This window comes from Microplitis demolitor, chromosome 1, assembly GCF_026212275.2.
Source record: "Microplitis demolitor isolate Queensland-Clemson2020A chromosome 1, iyMicDemo2.1a, whole genome shotgun sequence".
Classification (NCBI taxonomy): domain Eukaryota; kingdom Metazoa; phylum Arthropoda; class Insecta; order Hymenoptera; family Braconidae; genus Microplitis; species Microplitis demolitor.
This window is the reverse complement of record NC_068545.1, coordinates 3716209-3735108: the sequence shown is the minus strand read 5'-3', so window position 1 is coordinate 3735108 and position 18900 is coordinate 3716209. Positions and strand designations below refer to the sequence as shown.

At 26.6% G+C, this 18900-nt stretch overlaps 3 protein-coding genes across 6 annotated transcripts; 1 reads left to right on the top strand and 2 right to left on the bottom strand.

Moving 5' to 3' along the window:
* The first annotated feature begins 3207 nt into the window (after window positions 1–3207).
* On the top strand, window positions 3208–18822 carry LOC103575030 (histone H4 transcription factor). Of its 3 annotated transcripts, none has more exons than XM_014444971.2 (6): window positions 3208–3334; window positions 15184–15799; window positions 16745–17078; window positions 17151–17466; window positions 17538–17844; window positions 18484–18822. In XM_014444971.2, exons 2-6 carry the CDS (start codon window positions 15212–15214, stop codon window positions 18700–18702), a joined length of 1764 nt encoding a protein of 587 aa, XP_014300457.1. In that variant the 5' UTR covers window positions 3208–3334; window positions 15184–15211; the 3' UTR covers window positions 18703–18822. The 3 variants fall into 3 exon arrangements, with proteins under 3 accessions (XP_014300457.1, XP_014300456.1, XP_014300455.1); XM_014444970.2 differs by lacking the exon at window positions 3208–3334 and adding an exon at window positions 14332–14502; XM_014444969.2 differs by lacking the exon at window positions 3208–3334 and adding an exon at window positions 14333–14548.
* On the bottom strand, window positions 9610–10856 carry LOC103575032 (60S ribosomal protein L36). The gene is made up of 4 exons (XM_008554644.1): window positions 10767–10856; window positions 10443–10569; window positions 9855–9989; window positions 9610–9759 (listed from the first exon to the last, which is right to left on the bottom strand). Exons 2-4 carry the CDS (start codon window positions 10566–10568, stop codon window positions 9676–9678), a joined length of 345 nt encoding a protein of 114 aa, XP_008552866.1. The 5' UTR covers window position 10569; window positions 10767–10856; the 3' UTR covers window positions 9610–9675.
* LOC103575031 (tRNA modification GTPase GTPBP3, mitochondrial) lies at window positions 11572–14321 on the bottom strand. Of its 2 annotated transcripts, none has more exons than XM_008554642.2 (4): window positions 14171–14321; window positions 12966–13139; window positions 11898–12864; window positions 11572–11835 (listed from the first exon to the last, which is right to left on the bottom strand). In XM_008554642.2, the coding sequence occupies exons 1-4, from the start codon at window positions 14307–14309 to the stop codon at window positions 11595–11597; spliced, it is 1521 nt and encodes a 506-aa protein (XP_008552864.1). In that variant the 5' UTR covers window positions 14310–14321; the 3' UTR covers window positions 11572–11594. The 2 variants fall into 2 exon arrangements, with proteins under 2 accessions (XP_008552864.1, XP_008552865.1); XM_008554643.2 differs by having other exon boundaries at window positions 12987–13139.
* Window positions 18823–18900: the final 78 nt, after the last annotated feature.

Below are 18900 nucleotides of genomic sequence, written 5' to 3'. Positions count from 1 at the left end.
AGATGCTATCTTCACGCGACAATGAAAAGGAAGTTAACTCTATATGTCATCAAAATATTTGTAAGATGATTGGTTAAAAATTAACAATGTAAGATAAGAAAATGACGCGAACGCACGGAGGAAGCTAAATTTGAAATATTTTTGTAATAAAATATACAATTACTTCACGCCATTTTTTATTGAATAGGGTCGCTACAGTCCGGCTTTAAAAATAAAAAGTTATAGACTCGATCACTAAGAATCGATTTTTGATCGATTCTGATAACTGGGAGTCGAGTCTAAATAATTGATTTTTTTGACACAGCATCGATTCTCGGGTAGAATCGGAATCGATTTGACCATCCCTACTATACGATCTAGCTTACGTGGAAACGGTAGAATACAAACTTGTTCTACGTTGACGTAAAAAATTTTTAGAATAAAAAAATTTACACTCCGAAAACAAACAACTTTTGAACTCGCTAAAATATATTACTGGCAGTTGATTGACTTTTTTTATTGTAATAAACTTCCGCCATTTCAAGATCTATTATTACTATGATCTTGAAGATAGCAGACGACAATTTCCGGATTTATTTTTTTCAACAATTTGAATTTACAAAAAAAAAAAAAACTAAAAATATGCACATGTGAAGAATTAAAAAAACTATAGGTGCAATTTTCTAGAAAATTTTTTTTAATTTATTATTTTAAAAAAATCCAAAAATTATTAGATCTAGGCTAATTTCAGTATCATATTCTTTCTTCGTTTTTCAGCAAGTGCTGAACAAAAACGCAAAATTATTATTTTTAAAAAATTACTAGGACTATAGATGCAATAAAATGTACGAACGTGAATGTAGCAGACATCAGACAAATTTAAAATTATAAATAAACAGAGGAAATAAATTAAAAAATAATATTTATAAAAAATGCACTTATTAATTTCAAAATCTGTTTAATTGGGATTTTTAAAAATTTTATTTTATTAATTATTTACTCTATTTATTAATTAGTCTAAATTTGTCTAATTACTGCTACATTCACACTCATACAAAATATACGTATATCTTTTGGAAAATTAAAAGAAAAATAAGTATAGGTTGTGGGTACTCGTTTTAAAGAGCAATAAATTTTCTACTAACCTACGTGCTCAAAAACAATAAAATTTGAAGTTTTTATAAAAATATATATTAGATATTAATTATCAAAATAATTAATATGTTCGGATTCTCCATGGATATTAATATTTGTTTGCTTATATTAATTTAAATAATAACTTACTCGCTACCATCAATTATTTTGTCAATTGTCAGTAATAAAATAAATAATTATTGCAATATTGTTAACATAAATTTCTGTTGATTATTAATATTGATGCTTGTAATTAAATATTTTTAATGTAAATATTTAATTTGTTTCATCGACTCATATTTGTCAGTTAATTAATTATTTTTTCAATAAAATAATAAACGTCTCAGACTTGTTTACAATGCGCCATTTTGAATACAGCGCCTCTTTGAAAAATACGCGGGAGAATTTGAAATTCAATTTTTAAAATAAATTAAAATAAAATGATATAATTATTATAAAAAATCAATAACTAATTAATTTTTTATATTGAAAATAAAAGTATGGAAACAAATTGTCACCCAAAAAACTTTTTAAATTTCCTCACTCTTCCCGCCATTTGCATTCTCTTTTAAAATGAATTAAAATAAAGTGATTTAACTATTATAAAAAATCAATAACCCAATAATTTTTTATATTAAAAAAATAAGAATGAAAAGAATTTGACACGCAAAAAATTTTTTAAATTTACTCACTCTTCCCGCCATTTTCATTCTCTTTCAAAATGAATTAAAATAAAAAAAAGAGCTATAATGATAAATCAATAACCCAATAATTCTTTATATTAAGAAAAAAAAATAAGAATGAAAAAAAGTTTATTTAAAAAATTTTTTTAAATTTACTCACTCTTCCCGCCATTTTCATTCTCTGCTGCGAATGCTCGTCCATACCCGACACACAAACTGATAAATTAAACACATAAACACTCACTAAAAAAATTAACACAACACAACTGACTAATCACTAAACTACACTTATCACTTTAAAACATTATTTTTACTAAAACGAGAACATTTAAATATTTTTATTTGTGAATTAAAATTTCGACAACGAACATCGCGTCTAACGACTGCTCGTACATACCCGGTACACAAACTGATAAATTAAACACATAAACACTAACTAAAAAAATTAACACAACACAACTGACTAATCACTAAACTACACTAATCACTTTAAAACATTATTTTTACTAAAACGAGGACATTTAAATATTTTTATTTGTGTATTAAAATTCCGACAACGAACATGGCGTCTAATGACGCGAGAGCTAAGCCGGCACTGATTTTAATTTACATACTTCAACACTCACATTCACTGACACACGTAATTTATTATCCCGAAATGTTCCTCAGTTAACGAAAGATGATATAAAAGTAACAAAATATTCATAATCTAGACGCACAATAATTAAATTAATTATTTTAACGCATTTATTTTACGACAATGAGACTCGGTTAAGCGGGAAACTGACTGACCCCGAATGTATCGAGAAGCTTCTTGCGCGCGCGCATCCTAGTCTGATCGCTACTGCGCAAGTGATGCCAACCGACTCTACTACTGCGCAAGCTTTGTGGGTCCGCCTTAATTTTGTCGCTATTACAATTTTTGGAAGTTTGTTTGACTCGTGATTAAATAAATAGATTTAGTGTTTTTGTGTTTAAATAAATTAAAACTCGCGTATCTAAGTATTCTTCACCACTCAACTAATACACTGTAATAATAATTTTATCAGTACTTAAATATAAACAATAAAAAAACATTTAATTGAATCGTACGATCATTTTCATTGCCAGCTACTGGTGTCATGGCACTGAAGTTAGTCAACGTCTAATAATTTTTGAATTTTTTTTTAGAAACGATAAATTATAAGAAAAAAATTTTCCAAAAATTGCACCTCTAGTTTTTTTAATTTTCTACATGTGTACATTCATAGTTTTTTTTTTTTTTTTTTTTTTTGTAATTTATTTGTTGAAAAAAAAATTCGAAAATTATTAATTGTCTGTTATCTTCAAAATCATGAAAAAATACTTTTTTTTTTTCATGGCTTTGATGCTGCCATTGTGATAAAGTTTATTCATATGCCATTTTTTTCGAAAATTTAAATCGTGTTTTATAAGTAATTGTGTTTTATAATTAGTATCAGTGCTTAGTTAGTGTAAATAATTTTTTAAATTCCATTCCCGAGTTGAGCTTCATTGAATTGATCAGAAACCTGCAAAATGTAAGTTTTTTTTTTTTTTTTTTTTTCCAAATAATTATTTATTTTTCTTACATCAAAAATTTTGAACAAAAATTTTAGCGCAAACAGTAATTCATTTTTAAATACTATTTAATTCATTATAACTATTACATTCAAATAAAAAAAAATGTAAGCGATCGAAACTCAAAATGATAATAATTGGGTGCGTGAATATAGCAGATAAGACAAATTTAACATTACTGAACAATTAAAAATATAAAAATAAAAAAAACGCAAATACTGATTATCAAATTATATAAATGCGCATTTTTTAAATTTTATTCAATTTACATTTAACTCACATCTTTCAAAATTTTTTAAATTGTCAATTATCAGCTACATTCACACTCATAACATTTCATTATAAAATAAAAATGACATCAACGTAATTCTTTGCATTTCAGGCGTACAAAAGTTCATTACTCATTAAAAAAAAAATTATGCAAGCTTCTCAATTTAGTAAATTTTACTGCGGATTGATTTACATTGAAATAAATTGGAGGTTTCAATTCAATAAATCGTATGAGCCCTCAAATAATATGAACAAAATAATCGCTAAATAATGATCAACAATTAATTAAGTTCGATAATTCAAAACTACAATGACCGCATTGTCATAAAAGTGCACCCTAACTAACACACACAAAATTTATAACTATTCGCAGCGTTTTATACATAATCATGGATTGCTGATGGTGCAGAAGAATAAAATTTGTTGAATGAGCTTTAAAATCCCCATGGAGAATCGTCGTCTTTCTACCTATTCTTAAGTCTCGAAAATAGAGTAGAATAGCTCAAATGCTCTTTACTTATCCTTCAATTGTTACGTATTTGTTATCCATAAAAACCCAAGTACCAGATGGACTACAGTAAAGTACGTTGAGTAATAAATAGACATCACCCAAGAGAATTTAATAAAAAAAATCCTCTCTTTTGCAATACAATAAATATAACTCCCAAGTCAATTGTAGAACAAAAATTTATGTTAAAACGCTTTTTATATATTTTTTAAAAGAATTTATGTAATATCAGTCTATCCAAGGCAACAATTAAACGAGCGAAAATAGTGAGTGCTCATTTCTTAAGTATTCTTAGACTTCCGGAAGTATGATAAGGGCAAGTTGAAACAGGGTTTATGTAGTAATCAAAGGAGACAGAGTAAAACACGCGAGAGAAATGGTTGGTTGTTGTGCTGGGTGTAGTTACAGTGCTGATACGAATGTAACCATTTGGACAACGGCTTCACTTGAAATTAGTTAACTTCAGCCCGTCCAGTAACAAAACCCTCTACCCCGAGATATCAGTACCGACAACTATAACAAACCTGTTAGGTCCGGTGCTACATTGTGCAAGAACTAGATTCTGAATCATTTAACCCATTATATACTTACGTTGGTATGATGTAACTACTTCTGAATTTAATTCAAAAAAATAAAATAACCAGAATACTTATTTTTAATTAAATGATAATAAAAATTTTACAAAAAAGAGCGAGTGATTTTTTCATATTAAAAATTTCATACAGAATTTTTATTATTTAAAAAAAAAATACGTGACTTAATAAAGTTGAATTGAAAATAAATTTTTAATGCTGAGGAAAATGAAGTAAAATAAGAATTTTAAGTATAATAATGTAAATGTACGAGTTGAAATAGACTTAATTAATTCTTTTTTACTTCAAATTTAAATTAAAATTTTCCATTGTTCTGATGAGAACAATATATTCATAAGATTTTTATTTAAATAGTAGTTAGAGATGAAACAAAACGATTTATTCAAATGATGACCAAGTTGGCTTAAAAACTTTTTAAAAATTAACACAAAACTGTGTGTTAGAACAACATTTTACACAAGGTTTTATGCTGTTTTAACACTATTCGTTTGTGTAAAAAAATAACAAAAAAATGTTAATATTCTGTTACCGATTTTAAAATTTTAAAAAATTCAAATGTTATCTGCAATACATGTCAAGTGTTAATTTAAAATTTTTATTTGTGTTATTTTGATACTTATGCAAATATATGTTTAGCTTAATAAGTGACTACGGTAAATTTAACACATTCTTTGTGTTACTTTAATGAATTACGCGCTCTGTGTTAAAGTAACATTTTAAAAGTGTTAACACTTGTTTGAGAGTAACAGAGTAAATGTTACTTTTGTTTCAATTAACATTTTTTTGTGTTAAAAATCAACTAATCAAACAACAAAAAAGTAGAATTAACACACAAAAATATATTTAACATAAAATTTTTAACAGACTTTCTCTTTCACATAAATACGAAAAATTTGTTACTGTGTGCTATTAAGCGAAATCTCAAATCGTGTTTTGTCATGAGCCGTATACTATATTTTTCATAGCTATCGGAAGTAGAAGTAAAGGTTTTTATTAGTTTTATTGATTTATATGTCACAAAAATCATAATTTATGATTTCGATGAAATTTATTATAATAAAATTTTTTTTCCGGTTATGAGAATAAATTTTTCTATAGAATTTATAAAAAATAGAGTAACTTAAAAATAAAACAATTTGAAATATTCATTTTTTGAGCTCGTGATATTTCATCACCAATCCGCGAAAAGACAAAGAAATAAAAAAAGTTTAAAGTATCGATTTATAACTGAAAAAGTATGCAAAATTTTTTTAAGCATTTTTTTCCATCTCGACTATTGAATTGGACAAAAAGAATTTTTATAAAATTAAAAAAAAAAAATCTTTTTACATTAAACTACACAATGTTTATTTTAATTCATTCTTTTATCAAGAATTTTCATCTTCATTTTTATTTTCTTAAAAAAATATGTATAAAAAATTTATTTATAATTGAATATTTTATAAATTGAAAAAAAAAAAAAGTTAACATAGTTAAGGATGAAAACCGTCATAAATGAAAAAAAATTAAATCCTATGAGTAATTTAATTAAATAAATTTTTTAATAAACACTAGTATATAATTGGATTTTTCTTTTATAGAGAATATTAAATCCAATTTATTAACCATCAAGTTGAATAAGACACTGAGACCGAGTCATATACAAATGTACACCTACTTATAATGCAATTTAAATTTTAAAGTCAGTATAAATCTATATCAAGCAAACCCGTATATTTTCATCTACTCAACTAGCACCTCGTACATGGTCAATCCATATAATAGACAATATATATATATATATATATATATAGATAGATATATATATATATATATATATATATATATATATATATATATATATATATATATATATATAGATATATATATATATATATATATATATATATATATATATATATATATATATATATATATATATATAGATATATATATAAATATAATAAATTTGCAAAAACTTGAAACTACTGTGTGGCTAGTCAATTCCGAGATTGGCACAGAGATTGGAATTGGAAATGAAATTTGTTAGATGCAGAAACGAGGTCACGATTTCGTAAAAAAAAAAAAAAAGTTACAGTTGGAAAAAAGGTAACAACCAAGAACCGGCGTCGTTTATCGGACGGAAGAAAGGGAGGCAACAAAATGTAAAGGAAGAGCTGAAAAAGCGAACTAACAAAAAATAAAAATAAAGGAACAGTAGTAATCAATTCAACGAGCTCCTTAGAATCGCGATCAAAGTCTACGATATTTCTAAAACTACATCTAATAAATTCAAACTTTACTACCAACAGATAAAACAATTTACAAAAAATAACTGTGTCTATCACTTTACATTTATCAAGATAATAATGATTAATTAAGAGTACTTTGTACAGTTAGTTTATTGATAGTTTATTCAATTAAGTAGATATGGATATTTGCTATTATCGGTAGTTAAAGGGGATGAAGGGGACAAAAATAATCCTAATGAATTGTTCATAGTTCGGAGATATATAATATAAAGGGAAAAAGGTGGCTTAGTATTGCGCATTGTGTTGATAATAGCAGGGATGAAAATCGTGAAACAAAATCGCTCAGCAGGGAGCAGTTTAAACAAATGACCCTGAAATCGATACCGATATCCGCATAAATAGAGACGATGCATTGAAGGTATACATATATATATCTAGTTAATATCTACCAGTTGGATGGATTGTTTATACTGCGTACAATGCTTAGATAAGGGCACATATTTATTTGTATATATATAGGATAAAGGTATGAACGTATGGGTGATAGGGTACAGAGTAACCATGTGGGCGGATCGAAAGTTAGGTATTTATGAAGCTTGATCGGTAAATCTTGCTTTTAAAGGTGTTTGCGCCTGCTCGGGTGGTATAAGTTTGCGTAACGGCCGGAACATTGGCAGTAACTTCGAGTACAGACCGGACCACATATTTTTACCCAACGCATTTTCAATGTCGTCCTTTAAGATTTATTATATCCGATGTTTAAACACCCACTGGGCATAAAGATGCTTTTATATTATGTATAAAATACACAAAAACCTTCATATTTTATTCATTTTATAATATTCATCTTTATGGTTGTGGTCTCTGCAAATTCTGGAGACGGGGATTAAAAGAGATGATGCAGAAAAATAATACAATGTCTTTGTTTGTTTAAATAAAATTTATTTAAGGAGAAACTTTTATATTTTATGAAATAGAAATATTTCATTATAAGATTGTCATCATTTTTTGACGACAATTTTTTCAAAATTTCAAAGTCAAAAGTATTATTTTGTGAGGAAATATAGAAAAATTTTATATTCTTCTTCAAGAACAAAACATCATTAGAATAAAAAATATATAAAAACTAAAATTCTACAAAATAATTTAAACGTCGCTAATTAAAGATTAAAAAAATAAAAGATACCTTTTATACATCAGCATTAAATAATCTAACCCATATACAAGCTCTTCTCAAAAAAATATAAGCAAATAAACAAGATTAACGTCCAAAAAAAAGTTCAAATAAATCATTAGTTATAGTGACAAAAAAATTTCTCACAATTAGTGGCCTAAATTTTTTTAGTTTTTAACCGAGTACCGAGGACTATGATAAGCTTCCAGCTCACAGTAGTTACCGTCTATACTCCCACACTTTTAAACCAACACCAGCTGCAATAACAGCGCCTTTATTCCTACACTAACGGAGAAACGACCCACAGTGATTTATTTTTGATGCAATAAAAAGCGCAGTTTTGCCTAGCTCGCACTCTCTATATGATGCATAGTGTTAATAACTAAGCTTACTTTTTTTTTTCTTACTAATCCTCTTTTTTTGTTTCACTTACCTATGATATGACTTTACAAAGCTTTGCAAACTTCTGTACCCTAATCAAACTCAATACAAGAGACGTTTTTTAGAGCATTCAATTCCCTACAGAAATATGTCTGCCGAATTTTCCTACGAAGTATCATTAGCTAGTTTAAAAAATCAGAAGACGTAAAAAAGATTTTTCCCATCTTATATTTATGGAATAAAAAAAAATTCGATGCGGAACCTCTTAATGTTAATATTAAAAGCTCTAATTTTCACATGCGTATTCTGATAGTCACTTCAAACTTTTGTACCTATTTCCGAGAAAAAAAAAATTGTTTTTTTAAACACCCTAAATATACGGCCTTTGGGTTGAGCGACAATATTATGCGAATTACAATATCCTATCCTTCCATGCCACAATAAATTTTTTGTCATCTAGAAAAAAATTTCAATGAAAATAATAGTCAAAAATTTTTAAGAAACCATAAAAAAAACTTATAACTATGTCAGAATTGTTAATTGGAGTGTTCTCTCGACATTAGTGAATTTTTGTTACTGTATAAGTACAATAAAAAGTTGGTGGAAATAATTTGAGCTGAGTGATTCGCAACTTCTTTTTTTAGCGATAATAGAGCACTCCTCGGCTTCGCGTTCGAGGTATACACAATTGAATTTAAAATCTCAAGTCAGAGAAAAGTAGAGCTTATTTGATTTTTTTTCAAGTAGTAGGCACGTTTCTGTTCACAGAAATATTTATTGCTCTATATTCTACTTTCAGGACCCAAATACTTAAAAATTTGTTAGAACAGTAATTTAATATAAAATTCAATGTTTTTTTCATTAGTTTAATCTTTTTTGAACAAATAGGTCTACCATAGCCATTTGTTGTTTTCTTTTGCTGAATAGCAAAAATACTCCAACTTAAAATAAATCGTATATATAAAATAAACTTTAAATCTTTCAACTAAAAAAAAAAAAAAAAAAAAAAAAAAAAAAAAAAAAAAATTGAATATATTGCTAGTAGGAAAAATGTAAATAATTAAATAACGACCGTGAATATTAAGTAATTATTAATTTATTAATTAATATTTTTGCATCATTTATTCCAAGTTAGAAAAAGCTTTTAATGATGCCCAGCCTTTCTTATTTGTACAAGAATGTTACCCAATTCTTCACGCTTCCTCTTGGCTCTGATGTGTGTTCCCAACTATACAAAACAATAAAAAACAAAAAAGAACAACATTTGAGTACTAGCTCAGTATAATTAAATAGTTTAATTAGACACTACTGTAATTAACTTACCCGTCTTTTCAAGAATTTCAAAGCACGTTTGTCTTTGGAGACTTTCAACAACTCCATGGCGCGCTTTTCGTAAGGAGCATGACCAGTTACTTCACGAATTAAATCACGTTGGAATTTCGTGTGTTTTGTTTGACGCTGTAATCAAATATATTTTGTATTAGAATTAAAAATCAATACATTTTGCTAAATAAAGATATACAAATACACAAAGTGATCGAGTACTAGTTCCCTGATCAGGTACTACGTTTTCTACTTTAAAAAAAAAATTAAAAATATGCACACGTAGAAAATTAAAAAAACTATCGGTGGAATTTTTTAAAATATTCTTTTTTATAATTTGTCGTTTCAAAAAATAAAATCGAACAATTACTAAACGCCGGCTACAGAAATATATAAAATTATTTTTCAAATAGATCGTATGTGTCAATTAATTTATTCAACCTTATAATCATTTGAAAAGATATATTATAGGTATAGAAATCATTAATATAAAAATAATAATAATAATAATGAATTACAGCCGAACAAAAAACATTTTTAGGTTAATAATAATAATTGTTTCAAATATCAATAAATAAATAAACTTACCCCCTTGAAACGTGAAGGTCTCAAAGCAACAGTTCTTGTCTTTTCGGTTTTGTTTTTAGCAACCCGAATTTTCGTGGTTTTGTGTCCTCTGTTGAGGCCGACGGCCAACTCGAATCGTGCAGGCATCCTTAAAAAAAACAATTAAAATAGGTTAGAAAATCATGCCTATCTAAAAAAAAATTAATCCATCAGTTTTCAATGATAATTTAACAAAAATATTTATCACTATTTGTCATTGAAACATAATTTTAATTAATTTCACAGTTATTTATTATTTATATAATGAGATTTTTTAATAATTAACAGATTTTAACAATAACCAACCTTCTTGTTATCCGTCACTGCGTGGAAAAGAAAAATACCTTTTTCAAGACTCTGCGCATGCGATTACGAGCAGCTCGTTATTCTTCAAAAAGTTAGCGCTAGCGCCATTAAAATACGCGGCAAATTCAAATTTCCGTATAAAAATAAATGATACTGGTTAGTAGACGTCTGATAACTTAGAATTTTTTCACAACAATTAATTATAAAAAAAATGTTTAAAAAAATTGCACTGGTAGTTTTTTAAATTTTCTACATGCGCATATTTTTAGTTTTCTTTTTTCGTAAATGATTTGTTAAAAAAAAAAAAAAATCAAAAATTTGTTAATTATCCGCTAACTTCATGATCATAAAAAGAAAGATTTGATATATTAAAATTTGAGACCATTTTGAACTTTGTACTACGTCAATATTTATATAAATACGAGTATGAAAAAAGTTATATGATAGAATCGAAAGACGAAATAAAAATTCTACTAAATTTCTCAAATATATAAAAATTTCCTTTCAAAAATACTCAGAATGATAAATTTTTCAAAAGATGTTTCCATGACTTATCAATATGAAAATTTGAAATTTCCTGTTTTCTTGAATTTTTTTATAATTGAAAAAAAAATTAATTTGAGTCGCGAAAATAAATAAATTTTCTGGAAATCATTGAAAAATTTTTATTCCGTTTCTCAATTCCATTCTATAGTTTCTGCTTATATATCTATTAGTACTAAGATTTTACAATTGAAAAAAATCTGGAATTGTCTCAAATTTCGAAGTTCGATATGTCCACTGTTTTTTAACACAGGTAACTAAATAATTTATTCATAAGTGTTTTTATTATTTTCCAATACAAAAATTTTTAAAAATAATATCTAAAATTTCTTCACTGCTAACATGACCAGTTATTTTACCCAACTCTCTCATTGCAAAGCGTATTTGCTGTGCCGCAATTACCATATCATACTCATATTTATTTATTATCTCCAAATAATTATTTAAATAATCAACACAATTTATCAAATGGATTCTATGTCTTGTTTGACTTATCGTCGGGTTTTCCCTCGATGGATTTCCGCAACTAAAACAATAAATTAACAAATGTATCAACAAACTAATTAACTATTTAATGACTAAACTTACATATCTTTAAATTTATCAGTCAATGCATTTAATAAATCACTAAATCCATCTTCTTTATCACAAGAAATCGGTACGGCTTCATAATTCTTCAAATCATTTATTATTTTTTCATAATCTTCATTAATTAGATCAATTTTATTAACAACAACAATAAAATTTGTCTGTTTGTCTTTAATTAAATCATTTATGTCTAGCGAATCAATATAATAACGCACGTAATCACTGAATGATTTACAACTTGATAAATAATTTGAGATATCAATCATCAGAATGATAAAATCAGCGGTGACGGCGTAAGATCTAGCTCTTTTTATACCTTCTTCTTCAACAATATCTCTAGTAGAGGTAACAAGTCCTGCAGTATCTGCTAAAATAACAGGATATCCTGATATATTTGTATTCAACTCAACAATATCTCTAGTAGTTCCTGCTATTGGAGTTACAATAGCAGCATTTCTGCGTACTAAATAATTTAGCAGGCTACTTTTTCCTACATTAGGCTGTCCGATGATAACAGTACGTACTCCGGAGCGTAAAATTTCTCCACGTCGGCCATCGGCTAGATGTTTTGAAATTTCCCCAACAAGACTTCTAATCCTTTCATTACAATTTTCTAATACATTCTGTTCAATATTATCATCTTCACTGAAGTCAATGTAGGCTTCGATATTCGCTAGTGATGTGGACAGTTCTTTTTTCCATGAGTTGTATAAATTACTGAGGCTTCCGCCTGCTTGAAGGAGAGCTTGCTTGCGTTGCTGTTCTGTTTCTGCGTGAATTAAATCTGCTAGGCCTTCTATCTCAGTTAAATCAAGTTTCCCGTTATAGAATGCGCGTTTTGTAAATTCACCGGGCTCTGCTGGATTGAACTTAAGCTTTGATAGAGCGGACATTAAAGATTCTATTACTGCTGGGCCTCCGTGTACTTGGAATTCTACGCTGTCTTCACCAGTGAATGAATTTGGGCCTTGAAATTTTTTAATTGGTTAATAGATTATTGGTTTGTAGTCTAATAGTTAGTAAATATTTATATATTGGATTGGAAAATTAGGCGAGAGTTAGTCAAACCTGGAAACCAAAGACATAAACCTTTGTCGATAATGTCTCTTGTAATTGGGTCGTATATTTTTCGTAAAAATACTTGTCTTGGAGAAGGATTTAATAAATTTGTCATTTTTTTTAATGCTTCTAATGATCTACTCCCTGAAATTCGTATAACAGCAACTCCACATTTTCCTTGACCTATAATTTATTTATTTATTTATATATATTTATTCAAATAGAAAACAATCAGTTTTCAAATCATTGCTAATATCAATTGTAGTTTAAAAGTCAATGTAACTAGCCTACGCTGGGAGAAAAAGTTTTTTTATATGAAAAAGAAAAACCATTCTTGATCTAAAGTACTAATTTTTGAAAACTTTCCAAATTTTTATTTTTTCACTGAAGAAAGAGAAGTAATTAGTTTTGAACAAAAATTTATTTATTTTTGTACAAAATTAAATATTTTTAAAAATAATTGAAAAATTCTTCTATTCAAAACTTATAGCATTGAAACCAATGAAGAAATTTTTCTCAATAGATATTTTTAAAATTGTTATAAAAGTATTTATTAAAAATTCATATTTACATATTTTTAATGAAATAAATTTACCGGCTTTTCAGTTTTCAAATGTATTTAATTACCTAGTCATTAAATGGCACTATAAATATTAGGCATTGTTACCTTACTAATTTATACTAAAACTTAAAAAAATTATATACCAAATATATTTAAAATAACTGCGACAAAACTAAAAATGTAATATTCTGTAGTAATTCAAATTTAAATTTACGACAGTAAAAATAGCAGATGTCCAAAAATTTATATGTTTTTGTGAATAAATTACATGTCAATCAAAGAACATTATTTAAAAATACACACATAGATATTTTTAAAAAATGTTTGTATATGTAAATTGATTTTTTTTGTTAATACTTTTAAAAAATTTTGTATTCTGATCTTGACAATAAAACATTCATAGATTAGATAAAAATACTCAAAAAAAATATTTGAAAATAGTTATACATATGTAACTGCATCAATAATAAAATTTCATTGGTAAAAAAACAAAAATTATTAATAATCAAAGGCGCGAAAATTAAAAATTAATTTTTTATGTCATTTCTATTTTATTTGTTTTTATTACAAATAAAATACAAATTTTATTTAAAAAAGTATTATTATAAGTACTCAAACTTGTACTTTATATAATTAAATAATATATAATTACCAGATGATAATGCATAAATTGTTGAAGTTGAAGCACCAGTAGAATTAAATCGACAAACAAAACTAAAGATCCCGCCAGTATCGTTCAGACGCTTCTTGACATCAGATCTAAGAAATTTTGTTATCAATCTTTTCCACATTATTTAAATTAAACACTCAAAAATCATCCATCAATTACTTAACAATAAAAACTCTTTATTTTTATAATTATAAATAAATAACTATTACTTTAATTAAATAATTAAATTAAAATAATTAAAAAACACGTGTGAGTTGTGAGTAAAAATTACGACGTAAAATCATCATGGCGATTTTCTTATACAAAAAATAAATGTATGGCCATTTAATTTCATTTATTATAAAATAATAATTTTTAATTGTAAGTAATAATTAAATTAATGTCTTTAATTATAACTTAATTATTAATATAAAGAAAACCCAAGTAATGATTAAATAAATATAATAATAAAATATATACTGACTAGTGAAAAATGGCGGGAAATATTTAAATGTCTAAAAATGAATGTAAATATTGCAGATATGAGACAATTTATAAATTTAAAATAAATAAATTAATTAAAATATGAAATTTAAAAAACCCGCGACTGATTTTTCAAATTTCAAATACGCATTTTTAAATTTTTATTTTAATTAAATTTTATTTAGTAATTCAAAAATTTTCTGATCTTGAAGTTAAAGATTGTAAAGTTAGCGGACATCTGAAAATTTTTAAAACTTTTAAATAATAAATTAAAATGTTTACAAAATAAAAATAAAAAAAATACATATTTAGAGAATTCAAAATTCAGTACATGCATTTTTTTAATTCCATTATTTAAATTTAATTTAGACGTCAGCTTACAAGTATCATAAAATTTTTTGAATTCCAATACAATTGTCCCCAATAAAATCCCAATAAAATTTCTAAAATTCCCAAGACAATTTGCGGCTACAGTCACACATCTTTAAAATAAATAGTAATTGATAAATAATTATTTAAAATATATTTTATAGGTATGGAAATAAATTGTAAATATAAATAATGGCTAGTAGCATAACAGAGTACGTAAAAAATCAAGAAATCCAAGAGAGATGTAACCAGTGGGTAACACAAAGTATATTATCATCCTCGACTTTAAGTAATAGCAATAAAAGAGACCGTGATAAAGAGAGTGATTTTGATGTATCTGAATGTTTTGACACTGATTCCGAGTTTGATTCAGTGTCTGAATGTGGTGGTAAAAAGCGACGATTAAAGGTACATTTGAAAAAAGAAGTTCTTAATTTAATTTGCGAATGGAAAGATTGTCAGTACACCAGCACAGATGTTGAGCGCTATGTCCATCATGTTGCTAATCACGTCTCTGATTTAGATGTTAAAATCTTGAGCAATATTAATAATAATTATAATAGTGATAAAAGTGATGCTGATGAAAGCAATAAAAATAATGAAGATAATGAGGATGACCAAGATGATATTGATGATAAAGGCGTTTATGTTTGTAAATGGAAACATTGCCAGTATGAAAATGATAGTATACCAGATATTATTAAGCATGTTAATTATCATTCTTATCATACTAAATTAAAATGTATTGGGTCCAATATACGAGCTAGAATTAAATTACCTGTAAGTTATTATTTATTGTCTATATTATTAAGAGAGTAAGGAAAATTATCTACCTGAAGATCGGAACGTTTTTTGTGCAAAGAAAATGAAAAAATTTATGTAATTTGAATTCTTAAAGGCGAAAAGGGTCTGATACAAAAAAAAGAACATTTGATTTTCTTTTAGAGTACCTTCTTTATTAAAATTCTTAAAATTTGTAATATTATTAAGCATCATTTCAAGAATATTCTGCTAAATTTAAAAAAAAAAATATTGAAAAATAAGCCAGTGGTATTGGGGAGAGACGAGTCAGCTCAAAAAAAAAGTCTCCATGCCGTAGGCAGGATAACTCATGACTGTCTCATCTGAAATCAAAAAACCAAAAGATTTCTTTAGTACATATCTTAGATTTGAACAAAGGATTTTTTTTTCAATAACTACTTATTTTTTAATTAAACAAAAGGAGCGATTTTTGGCAAAAATCAGAGTTTTTTTATTGCACCTTTACCAAAAATTCGAAAATGAATATTTTGTTTAGTCCTTCGTTCAAATCCATCAAAATTATGTCCGAAAGAAATCTTTTTGGTTTTTTGATTTCAGATGAAGCAGTCATGAGTTATCCTGCCTACGGCATGGAGACTATTTTAAAGTGACTCGTCTCTCCCCACTACCACTGGCTTATTTTTCAATATTTTTTTATGAAAATTTATCAGAATCTTCTTGGAATGATGCTTAATAATATCTCATGTTTTGAGAATTTTAATAAAGAAGCTACTCCGAAAAAAAAAATCATCAAATATGCTCTTTTTTTATCTCAGACCAATTTCCCCCCTTGAAGCAGTAAACAATTAATATGTCATTGGCCATTATGTTTAAAAAATTCATTCTGACTTAGTATTTAAATATTTTTGAATAAAAATATTCTATTTATTAATACGTGAAATAAAACAAATAATTAAATTTCAGAAATGTCATCGAGAAATGATTCAAACAGTATTTCATTCATCAACGCCATTATTTTGTAACTGGGAAGAATGTTTGAAGTTATTTAACAATTTTCAATTATTTTTATATCACGTTGGTCAGCATGTTGAAAGTAATCCACGCGGTAATAACGTCAGCGGTGGTATAGAATGTCTTTGGACTGGCTGTAAACGTAAATTTCCAAGCATACATAAATTAAAGGATCACATTAAATGTCACACAAAAGAAAAAGTTGTTGCTTGTCCAACTTGTGGTGCAGTTTTCGCATCAAATACTAAATTATTTGATCACTGTCGACGACAAATTTCTATTGAAAGTAATTATTTATTCTCTAATTACTTATATTTACTAAAACAAACTGATAAATATATTGCTCATAAATTTTTAGCCCAAGGATTTCAATGTTCCTACTGTACAAAATTTTATCCCACGGAAAATATATTACGTGAACACATGAGATTTCATGTATTTAAATACAAATGTAGTCTTTGTGATATGAGCTGCGAATCACCAGCAGCTTTAGCTAAACACGTAAGATATCGACACGTCAGTACAAGACAATTTAGTTGTCAATTGTGTGAACATGCTGCTAAATCACAACAAGATTTGGATTCACACATGACAGTTCATACTAATGGTCATAATTTTTTTTGTAATAATGACGGATGTTCTTACACATGTAAAAATGCTTATGTACTTGATAGGTAATTTAATTATTAATTTATAAACACAAAAGTAATTATAATACATGATTATATTTTTTATTAAATTCCAGGCACATTGAACGTGTTCATAGATCAGAAGTTAGATGGTACTGTTGTCATGAGTGTCCAATAAAATATAGACGGAGTTATAATTTAACAAAACATCTAATTGGAGCACATAATTTACGATGGCCTGATGGACACAAACGTTTTCAGTATACAAGAGTGGAAGACGGTTGTTATCGATTACAAATGGTTCGATATGAATGTATTGATGAAGAAGACGATGCTCGTGATTCGATTGTTCAAGAATCGGAATTACCCCAAAAAGATTATAAAATTAAAGTCAATACTGACTCTGGTATTCCTAATTATATAGTAAGTTTCTCATACTTTTTTTTGCATTTTATTCTTTCGCAGTCGAAGACGTACGAAACCTTGTTGCACTTGTACAGTAAATGGAGATTCAAAATTTTTATAGCAATTGAATAGAAATTTAATATTTTTTAATAATTTGAATTCTGAAGTTCACTTTGAATGTAAATTAGATCAAGGGTCGCTAGATTATAGCATCGAACGTTGCTACGAATCTTACGATGAGAGATTACCTTTTTATGAAAAATTTTTTTTCCATCTGAAAGTCAGTAGAGTTTCCTAGGACCTCAAAATATCGTTCTGATGAAAACTCAGTCACATTTTCTGCGATCCCTTATCGATTGTCACAAATGATAGATCTCTCCCCGTTATAACGGAAATACATGTATAGAAATATCTATATATTTACAAATATGAAAAAGGGCTTTGTTACGTAATAAAAAAATATAATAAATAATTTTCATAGCGGGAAGTTCAAAAATTTATTTATATTTAAAAGTTTTTGGCGCGCTTGCATAAAAAATTATTGTCCGTCTTGTTCCGTAAATTTTAAAGTTTTTAAAACCTCTTTCTAATTTTAAACTGGACTTATTTGTATTAAAAAATTGAATATATATTCACTGTATATTTAAATATTTACAGATAATGGAAGATAATGGTGATGATAGTAATGCACAACAAGAAGTAAATACTGACGTTGATGACAATGTTGGCAAGTCGATGCCAACATTATCAAACATTTTAATTTCAATTGATGAAGTTGATGAACATGGTAATATTATTAATCGGCAAGTTATTGAGACACAAGAAACTAAAACTTTGCCATCTTCTGATGAACCACCAGTTATTCTAGGACGTTAATTTTAAGTAAAAAGTCTAAAGTAAGACTTGGAAAAAAATAAATAATATTTTTTTTCATTGTGATAAATTATTTTTTATTACACATCAATAAAAAATAATAATAATATTAACAACAAAGTAATTAAACCTAAATACTTTTGGTTTTTTTTTACGTATTTAAAGTAATGTTTACAAATATAAAAAAAATTATTTAAAAAA